The sequence below is a fragment of the Jatropha curcas genome, chromosome 11 (assembly GCF_041381405.1).
Source record: "Jatropha curcas cultivar XTBG-Jc1 chromosome 11, XTBG_Jcur_1.0, whole genome shotgun sequence".
Lineage (NCBI taxonomy): Eukaryota > Viridiplantae > Streptophyta > Magnoliopsida > Malpighiales > Euphorbiaceae > Jatropha > Jatropha curcas.
In genome coordinates, this window is record NC_143161.1 from 25,323,253 (window position 1) to 25,343,029 (window position 19,777).

At 33.8% G+C, this 19,777-nt stretch overlaps 1 protein-coding gene across 1 annotated transcript; it reads right to left on the reverse strand.

The window, feature by feature from the left end:
* Positions 1–807: 807 nt before the first annotated feature.
* AFH14 (Formin Homology 14) lies at positions 808–16,348 on the reverse strand. The gene is made up of 18 exons (XM_089716278.1): positions 16,191–16,348; positions 15,943–16,040; positions 15,104–15,810; positions 14,788–15,009; positions 13,114–14,693; positions 12,824–12,953; positions 10,863–10,934; positions 9,293–9,391; positions 6,451–6,492; positions 6,292–6,372; positions 6,166–6,216; positions 6,007–6,088; positions 5,808–5,902; positions 4,194–4,265; positions 3,960–4,076; positions 2,037–2,105; positions 1,874–1,940; positions 808–1,408 (listed from the first exon to the last, which is right to left on the reverse strand). The coding sequence occupies exons 2-18, from the start codon at positions 16,013–16,015 to the stop codon at positions 1,209–1,211; spliced, it is 3,759 nt and encodes a 1,252-aa protein (XP_089572404.1). The 5' UTR covers positions 16,016–16,040; positions 16,191–16,348; the 3' UTR covers positions 808–1,208.
* Positions 16,349–19,777: the final 3,429 nt, after the last annotated feature.

Genomic DNA, 19,777 nt, shown 5'->3' on the forward strand with positions numbered 1-19,777 from the left:
ATATACATATAGAAGATACTGTAAATCTATTAGGAATTTAACTCCAAGTAGAAACTCTATTTACAATTAGTCCTTAAAAGTATTGAAATGATTTTTAAAGCAAAATAAAATTATAAAGATTTGCAAAATTAAATTGAACCAAGTCATGCACAAAATAATATATGTTTAATGATCGTCTTGTAATGCAACAGGATAGATATTCACTCTTAGGACTTCTATTTCAAATATTTTTAACATAACACGAAAAGAAAAGGTCCATAAATAATTTTATTTTTTTTGGCAAAAACAACCTATTTCTAAAACATATGTTTCTTGAACTTATTTTTTGTTATAAACAAATTATTATAAAAAATCAATGGTGATTAACGATAAAAGGTCCATAAATAATTTTATTTTTTTTGGCAAAAACAACCCATTTCTAAAACATATGTTTCTTGAACTTATTTTTTGTTATAAACAAATTATTATAAAAAATCAATGGTGATTAACGATAATTCACGATGATGACAACAGTGATTACAGATAATCAATTAACATATATTTCTATGTTTTTCTTTCATTATAGTCAGAATGCAATCATTGGTGATGACAATAACCGATGGTAATGACAATAGTAATAACTAATAATCCGTTAATTAATAATACAATATATATATATATTCTCATTATAATTAATTTACCAAAATTTGGAAAATATTTATAAATAAATAATCACTTTCACTGAAAGAAGTTCAGTTTTCCATCGATTATGAATCCGGCTTATTTTCCTGGATGTGCCAAACGCCAAAAAATGCAAAAGAACATGAATTGTATAATGGAATAAGCCAATGCACTGTACATTGAATATCAAGAAGACATCTTTGTTCCACCAAGTCTCAAATATGATGAATCTGTGTCCATAACTGCCACAACTTACTCTAATCATTCTCGATTCTATAGAAGACTAAGGATGGAGTTCTGGACTCATTTCATATACTATACATCGGTCGAATACATTTTCTACTTAATCTATATGAAATTTGAATCATTAACACTTTCTCAGTCATCTGTAGTTAAACCGGTATTAACCCGAAGGAGACCAACTTGCAAAATATGCAAGCAAAAGAGATAACGCCTATTCGATGCAGCCCTATCTCGAGGGTAGCTGTGATCAGTACGCATGACTAATATACAGAGTAGACCTGAAGTTGCTATGCTATTAAGGAGGATTATGAAGAGTGTTTATGGATTTGTAAACCTGGTTTTAACTTGTCACTATCAATACCATCTTTCTTTGCTGATAAATTTGCAGCTGCCCGTTCTTTCAAAGCTTCCTTTTCTAGTTTCTTCTTTTCAGCCTCGGCCTGCCTTTCATTCTCTTCTCGTGCCTTCTTGAACATCTTCACAAAGAGGACCAAGATTTGTGTCACTGCAAAGAGAAAGCATAACCAAAACATGTCATCAATCAATTCAAATATTATGATCACAGTACATTAAAAATGTATCCCATTACTGCCTCGCATCAAACTTTAGGCTTGCATTAGCAACAACACAAACCTAGAGCATCAGAGGAAAAATAACCTATAATCCCTTAGTTCCATCAAGCTTGAGTACCATTCTTATCTACGACCATATCAAGCTTTGGAATTGGAAGTTGCAATATAAAAGCTAATGCAAATTCTAAAATCATATAGTAATGACCAAGAATTATGACACCTTGTATAGTTCTAGTAGAAAAACCACTAATAATTGTAGTAATCAGAACTTCTCAGTGGTGAAATTATCAATATATTCCAATTTCACATTTTGAATGAATGACAAAAACCAATATCAGGTTAATTTAAGACTACAAGTGTCCTCGAAAACCAAAGGAAAACAGCATTGCCATTTTGACCTTGCTCAAAGGGGCAACGAGCTGGATCCTCTCCAAAGTACTGGGACAATGAATCTGCATTTCTTCCCTGAAAGATAAGGTACCAAGCATTTAGGATTAACCAGCAATGAACTGCATGTGGATATCCATAAAATAAATCTTAAAGCCATATAGAGATGCTAACCACTTCAGAATACAAGGAGATGAGTAGTCTCACTTCAGCTTCAGCAGTATCAAGGAAGTTCTTCAACACCTGCAAAAGAGGGTCAACATTTCAAGTGACCAAAAACCAAATTGAAAGGCTTCGGCTTGATAATTCTGGTAATTAGATCTAAGCAAATCATCATCTACTAGCAGCCAATTTAAGCAATAAATACGTATGGCATACTTAAATTTATCTATATGCATCTAGTATTTTGAGTTACTCCACAGCAATATTATAGTAAAATAGACCATAAGTTAGAACTCAGAACATAGAAAAATAAAAGCAATTCAAAATAACCATAAGTTAGGCACAAATATCTCATTAGTATAAGTAGGTCACAAATTTTTAGATAAAAACTACAGTTTGCAAACACAATATAACATTACTATATAAACCAGAAAATGAGATAGCATCAACCTACCTAATCCGCAAAAGGCAGAATTGACCCATTTAGGAAAGAAATTCTTAGAAGACAACTTGTAATCAATTTAAACATAAAAAACCCAATTGCAGGTATTAGCATAAACACAAACTTTTTCCACACTTGATGGTCCTAAGCCTAAGTAGAAGGCTGTTGTGGCCGAATAAAATAATAAAGCAAAATAATTTAAAGATATAATTATCAGATATAAGTAATTGGTGATTTAGGATTTTCTTGTCAATTCTTTTCTATTCAAAAGTTATACTAAATTTCCTATTGAGGGAAGTGGGAGTAACTATTTGATAGTGACAATGCAATGAGTGGCAATGGCAACATGTAGCAGTAACTATTGATAGTGTAAGGTGACAGCAGTCAGTCAATGACAGTGCAGACACACAAACTGCTAATGACAAAGGGGAAAGGACGTTAGTAGTAAGAGATAGAGTTGCAAATATTAGCAATTTGGCTGTGGTGCCAAGTTCCATAACAGTAAAGATCTTTCTAGTGATGTTTGTATAGAAATGATGACGTTACGTGATGGTTGTTGTAGTGTGGCTGTGGTGCTTGGCTGATAGCTATAAAATATATGCATGTGTTTTTCTAAAAGGACAAGCAAAGAAGAAAAATGAAGTTACATACAAAAAATTAGAACATAATTTTTGTTGTTCTCAAGCATCAAAATATGTTTGGAAAAGTGGAAACTGGAAACACTTCATAATTTTTCTATTTTCTGGAAAATTTGAAAATTACTACAATTGAATAGGAAACTCCACCTGTTTCTTTTCATTGTCTGACAAATTTATGAAAAATAGCACCAGGATTTCCATAAGTAATAAGCCTTTTCCCTCTAGGATTCCATGTGATATGAGTATAACTATAGGTTAGATCCAAAATGAGACCTATCAGATGCCAAATGAAATGAAGCTCAAATCAACTTCACAAGCAAATTCGTGCATTCATTTCCATTTGTCATTCCTTTCCTTAAGAATTAATGAATACATAAAATGTCCCAAAACCTGGAATTATCATACTGCTTAGTAGTCGTTCTTCATTAACATATATAACAAAAGTTATCATAGGTAAAACTACAAAAGAGCCCTAGGTCTCTTCAACTTCTTTTTGATTCTTTTACTCGTAGACATAATAAAACCTAAACCCTAACAAGTTCTTTAGTTCTTCTTTTGTAGCATTTTAATCTTTGAAAACCATTTCTTAAAGACTGTTCTTTTTTTACATACTTCCTAGTTCCTAGGTCAATTTAGAACTTCCACTGACCGCATACATGTCCATTAGTCAATTTTGTATACGGCAAATATCCTGTAAGTTTGTTCTATAGACCTTCCAACAACAGTTTGCAAAGTCGGTAAATTGAATAAGAAAGTGATAAATCTCTTAGTCAACATCTTGAAACTGTAGAGAATCAATTGCATGATGAAACAGCCATTTGAACAAAGCAATCAAGAATCTTCATTATTCCTTACCCTTTGGAAGCCTGCAGAGATACCACCATCATTGGCTGAAGCAGCAAGTTCTTGTTCAACCTTTTCAAGACCTTTACTAACAGCTTGCATTTCTTCAGCCAAATTTTTCAATTGAATCTAGTAATTTATAGCAGAAAGAAACAAGGAATAATACATGTCAGTCAGTCTAGCTACCAAGCATCAGCAAGTAAAAACTAACCTGGAAGCAAATAGGAACAGCTATCGAAGTTATACCTTCGAGGCAGCTTCTATATGAACAAGGTCCTTATCAAAATCAAGCAACTCCGGCATTTTCTCAGAAAGAAGCTATAGGAGCACAAATAGAGCAATTAAAATATGCCATGAAAGCATGAAAGCCTCATTACCAACAAAGAAACATTACATTGAAAATTACAAATTTATGAAACATCAAAACCATAGTCAATGACTAACAAGATAAAAATTAATTTATAATGAAGCACAAAATGTAACAGCTTCTACCGATGAAAAACACTACAGAAAAATGCATAATGCAGAACATGTTGAAGTCAATTCATGAGAAAGTACGAAATTTGCATGAACATCTCTTTTTCTTGTAATTAAAGACATAAAAAGAGATTAACATTGTAAATTAGCCTCTGATATCACGCCATTATAATTCAAGAATGCTCCAAATTTCTTTCAATTACTTCTCATGAGTATGGATGAGTATTCAGTTAACTAAAACAAACCCAACTTAACCGAAATATCTTAGTAACCAAAATTTTTAATACCTCGAAAATACAAACTGAATCAAACCGAACTTAGTGGAAACGCGAACATAACCCAAACCGAATACTTCAACTCATTCAGGTATGACCAAATTAACCAAAAAATTATAATTGATAATTAAAGCGTTATTAATTAGTTTTTTTGTAATAGATTCTGAATGAAAAAAATATAATTTTAATGACATTACCACTAAAAGATAATTTCAAATTATATATCAGCAGAAATGTATTAAAAATAATAGACCACAAATAAGATTATTTTTTGTGTACTTATAATAAAAATTCAATTATTTCATTTAGTTTGGTTACCAGTTATGAAGTAACCAAACCAATTATTACCAATAAGCACACCAAACCGAAAACCAAATTTATCTCTACATAATAACTGCATTTCGTTGGCCCAGTTCAGTTATACACAAATAGTGAACATCTCAATATAGTAAGGCAAATTCATTTAGAAGAACAAACCTTCTGTTCCACAAGGAATCTGAAATAGAAGCTCTATTTTTATTGAAGTTTGCAATCAAACAATGCACTAAACAAATCCAACATCCATTGCACTACCAAATTTACTTGACCATAATTATAATCATTAATGACGAAATAAACCACAATAGGGCTTTCTCTTTTCTTATCCAGGTCAAAGGTTACAGTAAAGGTTGTTGCATGATACCCATTTCCAAATCACCCTGACAACCATTACTATTATCTGATGTGTCCTTTACAGCCACTTTGACCCTTATGGCCATAATATGTTGATGATTAGACTTTACACCAAAATCTGCATCAATTGAGTTTATTAATTTTATAGCAGAATTACTCAGATTAATGCCAAATCCAATAAAACTCGGGCATTCTACATGGATCTTGCTCAATACAAAAATCTAGCAAACAGAGACATCAAACCTGAATAGCTATAATAGAACAGTATGACCCCCAAAACTAGAAGTTATAACCTTCTTTGCAAGAAAACAGGACATGTTCAAATGCTATCACATTCAAGCTACAACAAGCAACAAAAACTGTCACAATTCACAACCACAACTTTACTCACTCAAAATGCAAAACAAGATTCAGAATTAAGATTCTGCAAATCTACCTTGCATAAATAGTGCATTAATGTCATTTTATTGTTTCTAGCCCGAGTATCAGATAACTTAAGAAGACTATCCAATTTGAATCCAACAGCAGATCCTGGATAGAAAAGTGAATACATATAAGAAGGTATAATAAACCAAGAAGCACAGAGACAAGATATATTACTGAAAAGTACGTGACTCAAAGTAACAAAGTAGCACCTCTTGCAGTGCCCTGATTCAAAGCATTTCCTAAAGTCAGAATTGTTTGCATTATCTGACGCAATTTTGCAGATTCTTTGACCTGAAATATGTACAACATTCAAGATGCAGAACAAACATAACGTTTTATGCACGCCAAAATACATAATTTTACAGTACCTCTCTAGCAGCATTGTTAATAGTATTGAGATTACATCTTAAATCATCCACCTGACATCACAAAATCATAAGCACAAGACGTTCCGAAATAATATAAATAAGAACCAAAACAATCCAAGAAAGTACCTGAGTAGAAAAGGTGATTCTGAAGGCAAATACTCGGAGCTTAGCTTCTACTCGTGGAACCTTCATCAACTCTAGGAAAAACTGAATGAATGAAATTCCAGTCAGCAATCAAATAACAGGTTTTGCTTGAATTCAAGATTTTAGCACATTACTATTAACCTGTTCGCACTTCCCCAGCATTTCCTTGTCACCTGTGTAATTCTGCATATAGTAACAAATCAGTATGAAACAACAATAAATAACAATCATTTTCTTTCAACGTAAAAGAAACTTAACTACATTTATGCCATGAATTGATGATGTAATTTCTAAATTGTTCAATCTGCCAAAGCTTTGTTGAATAGAAAGTCACATATCCAATCTTTTAGCTTTTCCCAATAAACATTTTGGCCTTTGATTGAGAAATATATTCACTTGTTTATAAGATTACACCATGAACAATAATTAATTTTTGCTACCACATTATATCGCTGATATCTCATACATGTGCCTCAAAAATTAGTCTACAATCTACATATGCATTTCTTACACCATTTTTTGTTTTTTTTTCAGGGGGGAAGGGGTGTTGGGGGCGAATTTTGCTTTTAAAGAATTAGAGATAAGGTAAAAAATTAGAGTGTAAGGTAATTATATATTTCTTTCTATTGAATAGCAAGGCGCAAATAACTTCCACCTCAAGCAATAATATAAAATAATCAGAGACCTTTGTTTATAAGTAAAATCACTAAAGAAATTAATTTATGCCAAATACTTAAGAAAAACATCTATACAGCAAGATATTGCATGATGCCCTAGATTGCAACTTGCAAGCATGTCCCAGAGAGTGCGGCCACCACATAGTTATTAAAGGAACTATTCAGCAAAATTAAATGTTTTGATAGCTATCAGCTGTTTTAGTAGCGTTTAGTTGTTTGACTGGCTAGTAGTTGTTTAAGTAGCTTTTCATAAAACGCTAAAAGCTAAACGTTACATGGGTTAATCTTTTATAAAACGCTATCTTAAGCTCTAAAAGCTAGTTCAAATGCTATGTTACCAAACACTATAAAAAATAGCGTTTAACATTTTGAACGGTCAAAATGTTGAAAATTACTTAAAAAGCTATCGTCAAACACAACCAAAGACTCAAGTTGCATTAAGTTGCAAAGGCCCTATAGAGACTGCACCCTTAGTTATTAAAGGTGCAATGTGCATCAAAGTGCAAAGAGGTTGTGCAATCCAGCCACAAGCTCAAGCACAAGGAAAGGTGCAAAAAAAAATAAAATGAAAACTCATAAAATGAAAATTTTCAACTCTAGCACCAAATTCAAAAAAAAATTAATAATAATAATAATAATCATTAAGAAGTCAAAATGTCTTAAACCATAATTCTAAACTCCTACAAAATAGTAATATCCCCTGAAATAATCATAGATGATTACATATCATCAAGAGACGAAGTTGTCTTCATCATAACTTTAAGAATAAGTTGCACTCTGTCAATCTAACCTCTTTTGTTCTCCTATAGCAAAAGGCTTGACATCAATGCAAGCTAGACAAATGGTAGAAGATTCTTCTTTAAAAATTAAGCAACAGAAGCATCAAAGGTTAAACCAAAAAAAAGATAAGAAACAGGATACAAAAGCATCAAAAAAGGAGATAGGACAAAGGAGGCATCCGGGAAAATAAAAGTTGGGAAAGAAAAAAAAAAAATGAGAGTAGATACAATTGAGTTAAATATGAAAAAGCAGGTAAACTCGTGATAATCAGATCACAAGAACCTACATATAGAAAAGTCATTTCATGACAAATACATCTCAAGAGTTCAACAACCCATTCCCAATAAAAAGGATTTGTCCCGATCTCGGTCTCACATTCACAATCAAAAGCTTACTTACGTATTTGCAATGAGTTTTAATCTTGCATTCATCCCTTACACATCTATAACTTTGCATATATAGAGAGAGAAGTCATTCTCTTAGAAATAGTACAAAAAGGAAAATTGCAATCTCTTAAAAGTTACTAGTCTTTATTGGTACATTGAGAAGACAGAGGTAGAATGAAGAAAGGGAAGCACAAGATATCATATTTTGGATTAACTGTGAGAGAATATTAGATATGAAAAAAAACATATGAAAAAAGGAAAAGAAAGGTAGAGGAGAGAGGCTGGAAGAGAAGAAAATGAAAATTGGAGCGGAGAAGAACAGAGAAGATGGAATTAAAAAAATAAAGGGGGATAAAGGCGGGGGAGAGAGAGAACCTGGTCGTATGCCATAGAAAAACCTTAACACAAGTGTTCTTTTGCCCCCTTGCACAGAAAGGCTGATTGAGAAAGCACCTTTGGCCTCTTTATTTATTTATTTCTTTCTTTTTTACAACAACTGCTAAGCCTTAGTCTCAAATTAATTAGCTTCAGCTATATGATTCCTTTGTTTTCAACATCCGCTCTAGTCGAGCATGCAAAGCAAAGTTTAGCCCAAAAAAAAATATTTGAAATACTTATGAAAGATTGTTGAAGAAAAATTTTAAACATTTGATATATTAATAAAAGAATAGAGCATTAATAGGCAATACAACTAGGGTCTGCTATATGAATCTTTTGTCTCCATTCTGTTTTGTTCAGCCTCACTAATATCCAAAGGTTGTAGATCCTTTGTGAGAACTTCCCTCCAAATAGTTATAGTTGACCTCTTCCCCTTTAATACTCTCCACCACCACAATATCACATTTACGAACCAAGGCATGTGGGAGCCTATATAATACATGACCATATCATCTCAGGCATCTTTCGCTCATTTTTATCTCCAACTTCTACTTTTTTTTAAAATATAAAATACATTACTGTCCATGAGATCACAATGAGCTCGCTTACATAGTTGAATCGATCAACAGTTGATTTCTAGATGAAAAACTCTTTAAAAAAAATAAAGAAAAGAGCTGCTATAATGTCTCTCATTCAAATCAAACATTACAGACAGTGGCCATCATATGCCTATCATAAGCAAATAAGATAAAAAAAAAATACCTTCAGCGTCTCCATTTCTTCCTTAGTCGGACAAAATTTGATGAGATTCTCAACCTGGTCAATGTCTAAAGATGAAGAATCCAAAGCTAGAACTGCATTCTGGAAATAAAATATGAAATAGTTAAAAAAATCAATTTCACAAAAAAAAAAAAAAAAAAAAAAAGATTAAAAATGAAACAAAATTTCAAAAGTCCATGAGGTAATACACCCTTCAAAAAGGCAGGTGACAGCAGAAGCCATCATCTCCATAGAAGTGACAACAAAAGCATACAATTAACTAGCAAAATCAAAGTCTCCTTTCCTTCATATCGAATTTAAAAGCATGGATGTGCATTTCTTTTTCTCTTGCAATTTTTCTCTCCCAATGGTCCAAACAATTGTTTGGAATTAAGGCTTCATGGTTGTCGTTTGTAATGATACAAACAATAATAGCAATAAGTTTAAACAGTGTCTAAGTCCAACTGATATAGCATATGTTAACATGTGCCGACTGAGGTGGTGGTTTCTTGAGTCGGACTGCCAACAAGATAAAAATATTTATCAGCCATCAAATTGAGTTTCTAGAACATAAGTATTGACTTCATAGTGATGGATTTAAGGAGAGAAACTGGTGAGGATAACAAGGGCAGTGAAAAAACTAGAGTGACAATTGGAAGTACATATTGCCTTCAAAGTTGAGGGTTTGATATGACTGGGACCAAGGTTCAGAAATGAAAATCAGGATTCCAAGATATTTAGACTGACATAATTTGGATCGGATTGCATAATGTTTTAGGGCAAAAGTAGCTTTTCTATGAACTAGAATAACAGAAATAGGTTGCAGGAATTTCTGGACAGCAAACTTAAACTGAGATTGAGGATGGCAAAAGAGAGGCATAGTTCATTAAAAAAAAAAAAAAAAAAAAAACAGAGAGACAGAACTGGATTTATGCTGGTTCAATGAATCAAAGGCTGACCAGAATGAGCAAAAGAGAGGACTGGCCGTTTACAGAACTGTACACTGGCCAAGAGGCCAAGACATATTTTAGCTGATCCAGACATAAAAGAACCTGGGACAGCAATTGCAAGATTCAAGCCTCCCTCATATCTGACCATCACTAATTTGCTTCTCTATTGCTTACCACAGCTTCTTTAGACGATTTTTTTTTTTTTTTTGGGTGTGGTCATTGAGGAAGGATACAAATGCTTTAGCATTTTGAATATTCATCACTTGAACATTATGGAACTTTTAAAAAAGTTAATTTTCAATGGTAATCAAATTTTTTATCCACCAAAATAAACCTCAAAACTTCATTCAGATCATGTTTCAAATTTCTTGTTCAAACAGAAACCAAACCAAAATATTACACTCATAAAGAACCTACTATTTTGGGGACAATATTTGAATATAAAGGAAAAAAATGAAAGATATTTAACAAATAACAGGCCGAATTCTTAAGAGGTGGTTACTTTCGGCAAGATTCTCACCTTGCAAATCATTATGTAAGGGATTTTTCTTCTCAAGATCAGACATAGAAGTCTAAGAATCAGCAAATCAACTTGCATTATGTAAGGTAAAACATGGACTTACAATCATTTCTGGCAAAGGCACTTTTATTTTTGTGAGCATTATTTCACAATTATATGCTCTACGCAAGTCAACCTGCAGAAGGAAACAAAACCAGGAAGTTTGAGTCAAGTTAGAGATAATTCTTATACTTCCAAAGTCAAAAGGGAAGTGAGATTTCACAATGAACAGGAAGCGAAAAAGAACATCCCAGGATGTATGGTCGACATATGCCCAAAATAAGACGGCAATACATGTTTGCAAGAGATAAAGATTATTAATACAAGTAAATCCAACAGTTGAAAACAAACAGATGAGCAACACATTTCAAAACTTTTAAAATATCCCCACCCCTTACATGCTTGCCAAGTGAATCTCTACTTGCATTGTGAAAGAGACAACAAGAGAGTTGGGTGCCAGACAGAAGGTGTAGAAGGAGAGGGGGAGGGAAGGGTGGAGAAGGGAGACAGGACAAGAGGGAATAAAAAAATATTAAAGATAAAATATTCTTCTCAATTTTGATTAAAATTGAGACAAATGTTTAAATATCCTTTTATTGCTAAAGGTATTTCACCAGAAATTCTTTTCTCTATATAGTGAATGCGATAATACTCAAAAGGAAGCTAATAAACCAACAGTTTTGTAGTCAAATATAATAATATTTTAGCTTGACAGGCAAGTACACAAGAAAAATAAATGAATAAATAAATAAATAAATAAATATATAAAGGAAGAGAGAGAATACAGATAGATGCACAATAACCATGGCCAAAGATTTTTTTAAAATGCAAATTTATTCAATTCGTGTCTTTTAAATGCTTCATTTCCCTATCTTTTCTCCCCAAATCAGGGCACAAGGTTTCTGCAGGACCTATGGTATTAGTTTACAGTTCAAAAGTTATTCCCTCTTTTTCTCTATGGCTCCTGGATAGTGACAAAACAAATTCCTCAACCTTTCCTGCATTCCCAAACAAGCCATAATTCATTTTATTTGAATGCTCAAGGAATAAAAACCACCATTTTTTATCCTGTTTATGAGTTATGATATAAGCAACTATGTTATAATTACACACATTGTGAATTCTCTACTTGTCCACTATTCTGCAACAGAAAGTAAAGAAGATGAACTTCATAAAGAGCTTCAGATCTGCATCGGTGTCTTACAAACTATGCAGTATGCACTCAAATTCACATGATTAAAGTAGCAATTTTGATCCTTCGCTTCATTGTCATCTTATTCAACTCCTTTACAGTTATCTCCGTCCTCACTTTCACATAATCACAATATTAATTTTGGAATTTATTCCATGAAAATTAACTGGTTAAAAACCTTTAATTGGACCAACAAAGAACAACAAAAGGCTTTGGTGCTGCTTGAAGTCTGATCAACTAATTAATACAAGATTCCTATGATTTGCTTCATGTAGAAAGAGACCTTGAGATAGCATCCAATGTGAAACTATTCACATAGATCTGCTAAGGATTGAGGCTTGCCATTGCCAGTCATGTACTTATTCATTAAGCCAACTTCTCAAATTCCTAATCACAAGCTACACTATATATCATCTCCTAGACTAGGAACAGCTAATGGCAGATTTTACACCTAATTTGGAACTTCTTCACTAGGGAATATGGAGAATTCAGCTTACACCTCAAAATTTCAAACAATCTGAGTTGCTTGCACAGTCCTGCATCACTAAGAATTTGATCTTCACTTTTGACTGGATATTTATTTCAAGGTTCTTAAGTATATCTTTCATTTTATTCTTCATGGTGCAGAAAGATTCGATTCTTACAAACTATATTACTCCTCTATTTTCATCCTTTTCTTCTCAGGATCCTGTCCTCCAAGTACCAAGATTTATTACTTAAAAGAAATTATTTTTTAGACCAATTTAGACAACTGATCTTATGTTCTTTTGAATATTACCTAGAAATGCCAATAATAAGCATGATGCAACTACCAAAAAAATAAAATGCCTCACCAATTGCACTTTCTCAGGTTTGTTAATGTTAGAACCACGTCGACCTCCAGCTTTATTACTGCCACTCCCATCTGAAGCAGAAGCAGCTGAGAACAAGCTTTCAAGTTCCGATATATCAATTTCAGGGGCCCTACCAGAGAGTTCTATTAGGCAACATTCAGAAGTGCAACCCTCCTCCCTCACTCCCAATCACCAGGAGAAGATGCAGGGAAGAAGGCTAAAACATAAGCAGGGTAATTGTTATAATTAATGGGGTAAGAAGTAAAATAAAATGACTAAAATGTACACACCTAGACAGATTTTCTTGTTTCTGTGAATCTGCCCACAAACTCCCTTGCACTGCTCGAGTAACTTTCACCCAATGTAAAGGTTTTAGCGAAGTTTTCCTTGGGGCATTACCAGTCCCAATACTCCTACCTCTTCCTTGACCAACTGAACCTGAAGAAGGTCTTGCTCTTCCAATAGATGGAGGTGGTGGAGGTGGCACATTAGAAATCTTTGCTCCTGCAGGAGGTGGTGGTGGTGGACCTGGTGCTCTGCTATGACCTGGTGGTGGAGGGGGAGCAGCAGGAAGCTTGGGTGCAGGTGGAGGAACAGAACTAGGCTGCTTTGTTCCTGAAGCAGGAGGAGGAGGAGGAGGAGGGGGGGGGAGAGGGGAAGGTGGTTTCAAGGTATTACTACCATTGCGGCCCAAAGGTGGTGGAGGAGGTGCAGGAGGAGGTGCCCGGAAAGAGGTTGAACTCAAAGACTGTGTCTGAGATGGCAAAGGTGGTGGAGGTGGTGGAGCTGGCGTTGTTGGACACTTTAGACTAGTGGTTGTGCTAATCAAAGATGGTGGCCTTGGTGGTGGTGGTGGTGGCGGCGGCGACGACAAAGAATTTTGCTTAGATGTTGAAAAAAGAGGAGGTGGAGGAGCTGGTGGGGGACCTTTAGAAGAATTGAGAGGTGGTGGAGGTGGAGGCAATGGTGGACCTTCATTAGTAGCAGGAAGTGATGCGTAAGAATCTTTACTGGAGAAACTAGGAGGTGGAGGTGGAGGTGGTGGTGGAGGTGACAGAGGTGGTGAAGAAATAGGTTTACTGAAGTTAGGAGGTGGAGGTGGACAAGGAGGTGGTTGAGGAGCTCCAATGGTAGTTAGAGCAGGAAGTATTGACGAATCTTGAGTGGAAACACTAGGTAGAGGAGGCGGCAATGGAGGTGGCAGAGGAGGTCCACCATTGAAATCACCATGTATAGGCGGCGGCGGCGGCGGTGGTGGTGGTGGGGGTGGGGGTGGGGGTTTTGACAAAGGAGTTTGAGTAGAAAACGAAAGTGAAGGAGAAGGAGGTGGAGGTGGAGGTGGAGGTGGAGGTGGAGGCTGGGGTGTTCTAGCAATAGGTGGTGGAAGCCGAGTTGGAGTGGATGAAGAAAGTGGTGTTCCTTCACTTAATAGTTGCTGAGTAAGGGAGGATGGAACAACTTCGAATGAAACTTCAACTGGAGGTTCAGAAGCACTATTTGAATCTGGATGACCATCATTGTCAATAGGTAAGAGAGTTGAATCAGTCGAAACTTTGGAAGTAAATTCAAATGCTTCATCTGAACTGTCAGCAGCACTAGAAGCATTATATTCTTCTTCAGAGTCAATAGGTGATACATATGAACTGCCTTTATTTTGTAATCTTGAAAATTCTCTAGCATCATTCAAGACAGAAAGTTGTTTGAGTAACCACAAGGCAGCATCATCATTGTGATCAACCCACTCAACCCCATTGAAAAGTTCTTGAACCCTAGAAAAAGCTTCAATTGGCAATCCACCTTTCTCCTCACCATTTAAAATTGTGGTTGGAGCCTTTGGTGGGGATATACTTTCTGCCTCTCCAAACAAAATCTGCACTTAAAAGATTAATTTTGTTACACAGGTTGCAAACTTCTGAACAGAAGGAGTTAAAGAAGTGTTAAATTCAACAAGTAATTTATTTCACCTCTGCTCGGAAGCCTTTTGGATACCGTTCCTTAGATTCCCAGAGAATGTCCAAGTTGTCAGCATTGAGCATTAATATGTTAGACCGAATAAATGCAGTATTAAACATTACACGAAACATCATAACCTCCCTTTCTGGTTCCAAGTCCAGATGCAGACATTCCAACACAACATCTCCTTGCACCCAACACTGAATGTCAATCTTAATCACATCACAATCTGCCTGGAATTTCAGAACATTCATATTCATATTGCCCCAGTGAATAAAAATCGAATATAGAATGATACAAGATGGAGAAGAACAAGAAGCCTCTCACCTGGCAATAATGTCGAAGATTGGTCTTCTTCTTCTTGGACATGGAGAAGAGCATATGAGTCGAAAGCCCACCTTTGGTGTGGAGATCCCTACCAAATATTCTGATGATAGGCCTGCAGCCATTTTCAGAGTCGAAGCTTGGAATTGCACGAAGAATAACACAATCCAACGAAAGTGTTCGTTCTGGAGGAGGCCACTCAGGTGCTATATTTCTTCTGGCTACATACTGAAGGTAGCGTAGCTGAGACGGGAAAGGATTAAAAGGTGACAACAGCTGCAAGAACCCTTTAGGAGCCTCTCTATGCACAATTTCAAGAGTTCTTCGTTCACCACTATGGAACTTGTTAAAAATCAAGAAACTAGCCAAAAGGTATGCCAAAAGTGGCCAACCCCCTCTCTCACAATGGATAAGGATGATATTCTGATGATTCCCAAAGGAAAGCCAACTCTCAGAAACACGAAGAAAATGCTGAATCAAAGACAGTGGTAGAAGAGGGCAACCCTCGTACTGTCGCGGATAATCCATGACAGTAACATCATATTGGCATAGAATTTTTGCAAATTGACTCCTTTTCTCACCCTCACGAAAATTGAAAGCGAGGAAAGACGAGTCAGGAAATTCCTCATGTAACTCAGCTACAATTTCATGTAGATATATTTGGTACATTTCATCAGGCAAAACTTCAGTGGAAAAGCAAGAATCAAAAACTGCCCATAAACATAGACATAAACAAAAAGAAAAAAAGAAAGAAACAAAACAAAAATATATCAGACATTGAAATAAAACTAAAATCATTACAATTTCAAATGTAGACAGAGCTCTGCGAAATTTGGCGTTACCGTATACTCTATCAACAAATTCAAGCAATCCATCGGGAGGCCTCTTATAAAAGAACCGACTGAGCAGCGACATTTCTGTTTACATGCGGATATATAACCTGCAACAATAAATTTGCAATATCAAAGTAATGAATAGGAAAATAAACTGAAATTTTTTATAACATAGAGAGAAATCTCTTCAAAGTTCAAACTTTCTCGGCCGCCAAACAGAGAGAAATGCAGGTAAGTAAAGAAATTAAGGCATGAACCTGAAGAGTAGAAAATGGAGCTGTAGATTTGGGGCCAATTGCTGGTTTTAGAAGTAACACTGCAGAGAAGGGCTCTCTCACTTTTCAATTTTGAAATTTCAATTTGGGGTTCTAGAACAACTGACAGGGGGGCTTTCTCATTACAAGCATCTACATATATGTTCTCTCGTTTCAGTATTATATTTTTCTTTTTTTATATTAGTAGTATACGTTTTCACTTTTCTTTTAATTTTTTTTATTTATATAATATTAAAGTATACGTTTTTATTTATATTAAAATATATATAAGTGATTAATTTATATTGCATTATAAACTTACTTCTTATATACTTAATCATTGAATTGATAATGGATTTTTTTTTTATGCTACAATAGTAGTATTATTTACTCAGTTTATTAGAAAAAATAATATATACACATACAGATAAATTCTTGAAATTTTAAAAGTGATCAAAATTAGAAATATATAATTATAATTTTTTTTGAGTTTCCTAATCAATATTTTTTTTGAAATCAAACAGATTTAGAATTTAAAATAAAAAATATCAAAATAATTAAAAATATTTAATTATTAAGAGACCATTTATTGATTACAAAAGAGATATAAATCACTTCCTAAATTAAAATGATAATAGTTATAAATTATTTGATAATAAAAAAGAAAATAAAAAACTATTATTAAGAATAGGTGTCCGAAGGTCTAAGCGAGAGGGGATTGGTTACCCGCACCTCAGGATCGTGACAACTTGCGGTACCACTTAATTCTGTTTTACGGGCTGAATCGATTTGTGCCTCACGACACGCCCAACCTACCCCATTAAAGGGCTGACGTGCAAAACTAAGTGACGTCCCGCACTCGAAGTCGGGCCCTAGGCCACATAGCCGCATTCGTCGAATAGGGTAACCTGGGGGTAAGAGCCTCTGCTTCGTCACAAGGTCACAAAGTGAGAGCCCCCCATGGAACGGACCCGATTTTGTCCTCAGAATTAAGTCAGAGTGTTTATTCCCAGTAGCTTTCCTTCTCTCCATTGTCCTTGTAAGGCTGCAAGGAAGATTTAAAATAGGCAGAGCAAAATATAGGAAAGTAGTTATAGATAGAGATATATATAGTAAAGTCAAAAATATGAATTTAAATTATGAGAATGATTTTAAGTATGATACGTGGCGTTGTTATACCAAGAAGACGACTAATTAAATAGTCCTTTGGACCAGTAGCCCGCACTTCTGGGTTTCCAGCCTATATATCAATACTGTTTTCAAAAACAGTTACTGTTTAGATCGTACTTTTAAAAATAAGTACTGTTTATCAAACAAGTATATACTACGGAATTTTACTAGAAATACAAAAATACTGTATAATACAAAAATATTTTATTCGGATGAACTGGTTGTTGAATCTAATTCATCAATTTGATTTTTACTTTTTCTAAATTCAGATTCTGAATTATCTGAATCAATATACAGTTTATAGATTTTATTCAAAACTTCTTTTTCTAAATTTAATGCATTTAATTTTTTATTGAATTTACAAAAGTTAGACGTATGTCCCTTCTTACCACATGTATAACATGTCAAATCGTTATAAGAAGTTTTATGATATTTTCTTTTATTAGAATCAAGTTTGTCTTTTTGATAATATTTATCTTTATGATGTCGTTTATAATGTTTATTAGGTTTATGAGTTCTAGAACACTGACCATCACATCTTGGAGGAGATGTTATGTCATAATCAAATTGTTTACAATAAGATCCTAATTCTCTTTTAGTTTGTTGCATTTCATATTTTAAATTTCTTTGAAGTTTCAAATCATGACAGATTTGTAGACCTTCTTTATAAATTATACTAATTAATTGACCATATGTTAATTTATCGTAAGGTATAGGATTACCATGTTGCTGTTTAATAAAATTCCTAACTTTTTCCCCCAAAAAATAAGGTAATCCAGCCAAGAATTTTTCTTTCCAAAAGGATTGGCTTGAATCTTCCCTTAACATTAATCTGGTGAGAAAAGTGGTTTTATAGTCTTGAAAATCACCTAATGTGCGACATTTTAAATTACTTAATAATTCTGCATTTTTATCTTTAATATGAGATGGATCTCCTATAACATGAAGTGAAATTGTGAGAATTAAAGATGACACTGCATCTTGTATTACATCACCATTTTCATCATATATAGGTTGCTCATCTTCATCAATTTTAATTGAATTTAGAATGTCTTCATGTTGTTTTTCAGTGAGATGATAATCCCACCATCCTTTAAGTTGGCCGGTAAAGCCAGCAATTAAGATTTCTGCTATAGTTTTATCAGATATAATTGACTGTGTTTTATAAGCATTTGCAGCCATTGTCATTTGTTGCAAAATACTTAATATGTTATATTCACTTAAACCATCTATGTTCCATTCATAGATTGTTGAAGCATTATATTTAAATTGAGATAACGAATTAGGTTTATCAATAATTCCTAAGTCTGGTGCCCTATTTACTATTGTATTATGAGTTATATGGTTTAATTCAAATCTTTTAGCATCTTCTGAGTCAGGTTTACTAACATCAGAATTGGTGTTTTCTTCTATCATATTTATGTTCCTTGATTCTTGAGAAGTACTAGGAACTTCAATTTTACGTAATTGTTCTTTTATTATGGGTTTAGAATCTTTGTTTAATTTATTTTTTAATCTACAAAATTTTGACTGATGGCCTTGAACACCACAGTTATAACAAATTGAATTTTTAATTTTTTTGGATTTCTTTCGTTTAGATTTTTCTTTCAAAAATTGACGAAATGTGGGATTCATTTTACAAAACTTGGATGTATGGCCTATCTTATCACACAAAAAACATACTATAGTTTTATAGTCAAGTTTATTGATTTTAGGATTGGCTGTTTGACTATTAGAGGATTGAGGAATGTCCATAGCTACTGGTTGAGTAGTGTCAGATTGAACCTCAAGTTTACTTAGTGAATCTTTTAATAGGCTAACGAATTCATTTTTAGACTTAGATTTACAGATTATCTCTTTAAAATCAGGTTTTTTAGTTCTTTTACGATTTGAATTTAAACGTTTATTATCTTTATTATCTTTAATTAATGTATACCAATCAAAGAATGATATACCAGTGTGATTTTTTAATCTATAATTGAAATATTCTTCTTTTAATTCATCAAGTTTATGTGATTGTATGATCTTATTTAATTTTATTAAATTTAAAGGTTGTGTAATTTCTTTTATAAAATCTGTTTTAATTTCTTCTTGTTTAAGAAATTTTAATGATGTTTTAATATGTTCTTTTTTCATTTTAAAATGTTTTTCATCATCAATAGCTTTACCAGTATTTTGAAAATCTAATTCATTTTTTTGAATTATCCGATGAGTGTCTGAAGATGCAGAAACATTTATTTTATCATTATTAATAGATTTATATAACAAAGGATCCATTTTAGCTAACCAAATAAGTCGCGGTCAGTGCCTTACTTTAAGTAGCGGTCTGAGCCTGATATACCCTAATCCTGTCTGCCGGACCATACATACCCTATCACTGCCCTTCCTCGGGACTTACTCATGGGTTCACAAATGGCAAG

What these genes read in the sequence shown, in the direction of transcription:
- AFH14 (XM_089716278.1), bottom strand. Translation starts at nt 16,015, where the DNA reads ATGTCGCTGCTCAGTCGGTTCTTTTATAAGAGGCCTCCCGATGGATTG. An exon ending in TTAACAATGCTGCTAGAGAG is followed by an intron (nt 6,089 to 6,165) that starts GTACTGTAAAAT and finishes TACATATTTCAG; the next exon opens with GTCAAAGAATCTGCAAAATT. An exon ending in TCTCCTTGTATTCTGAAGTG is followed by an intron (nt 1,941 to 2,036) that starts GTTAGCATCTCT and finishes CTTATCTTTCAG; the next exon opens with GGAAGAAATGCAGATTCATT.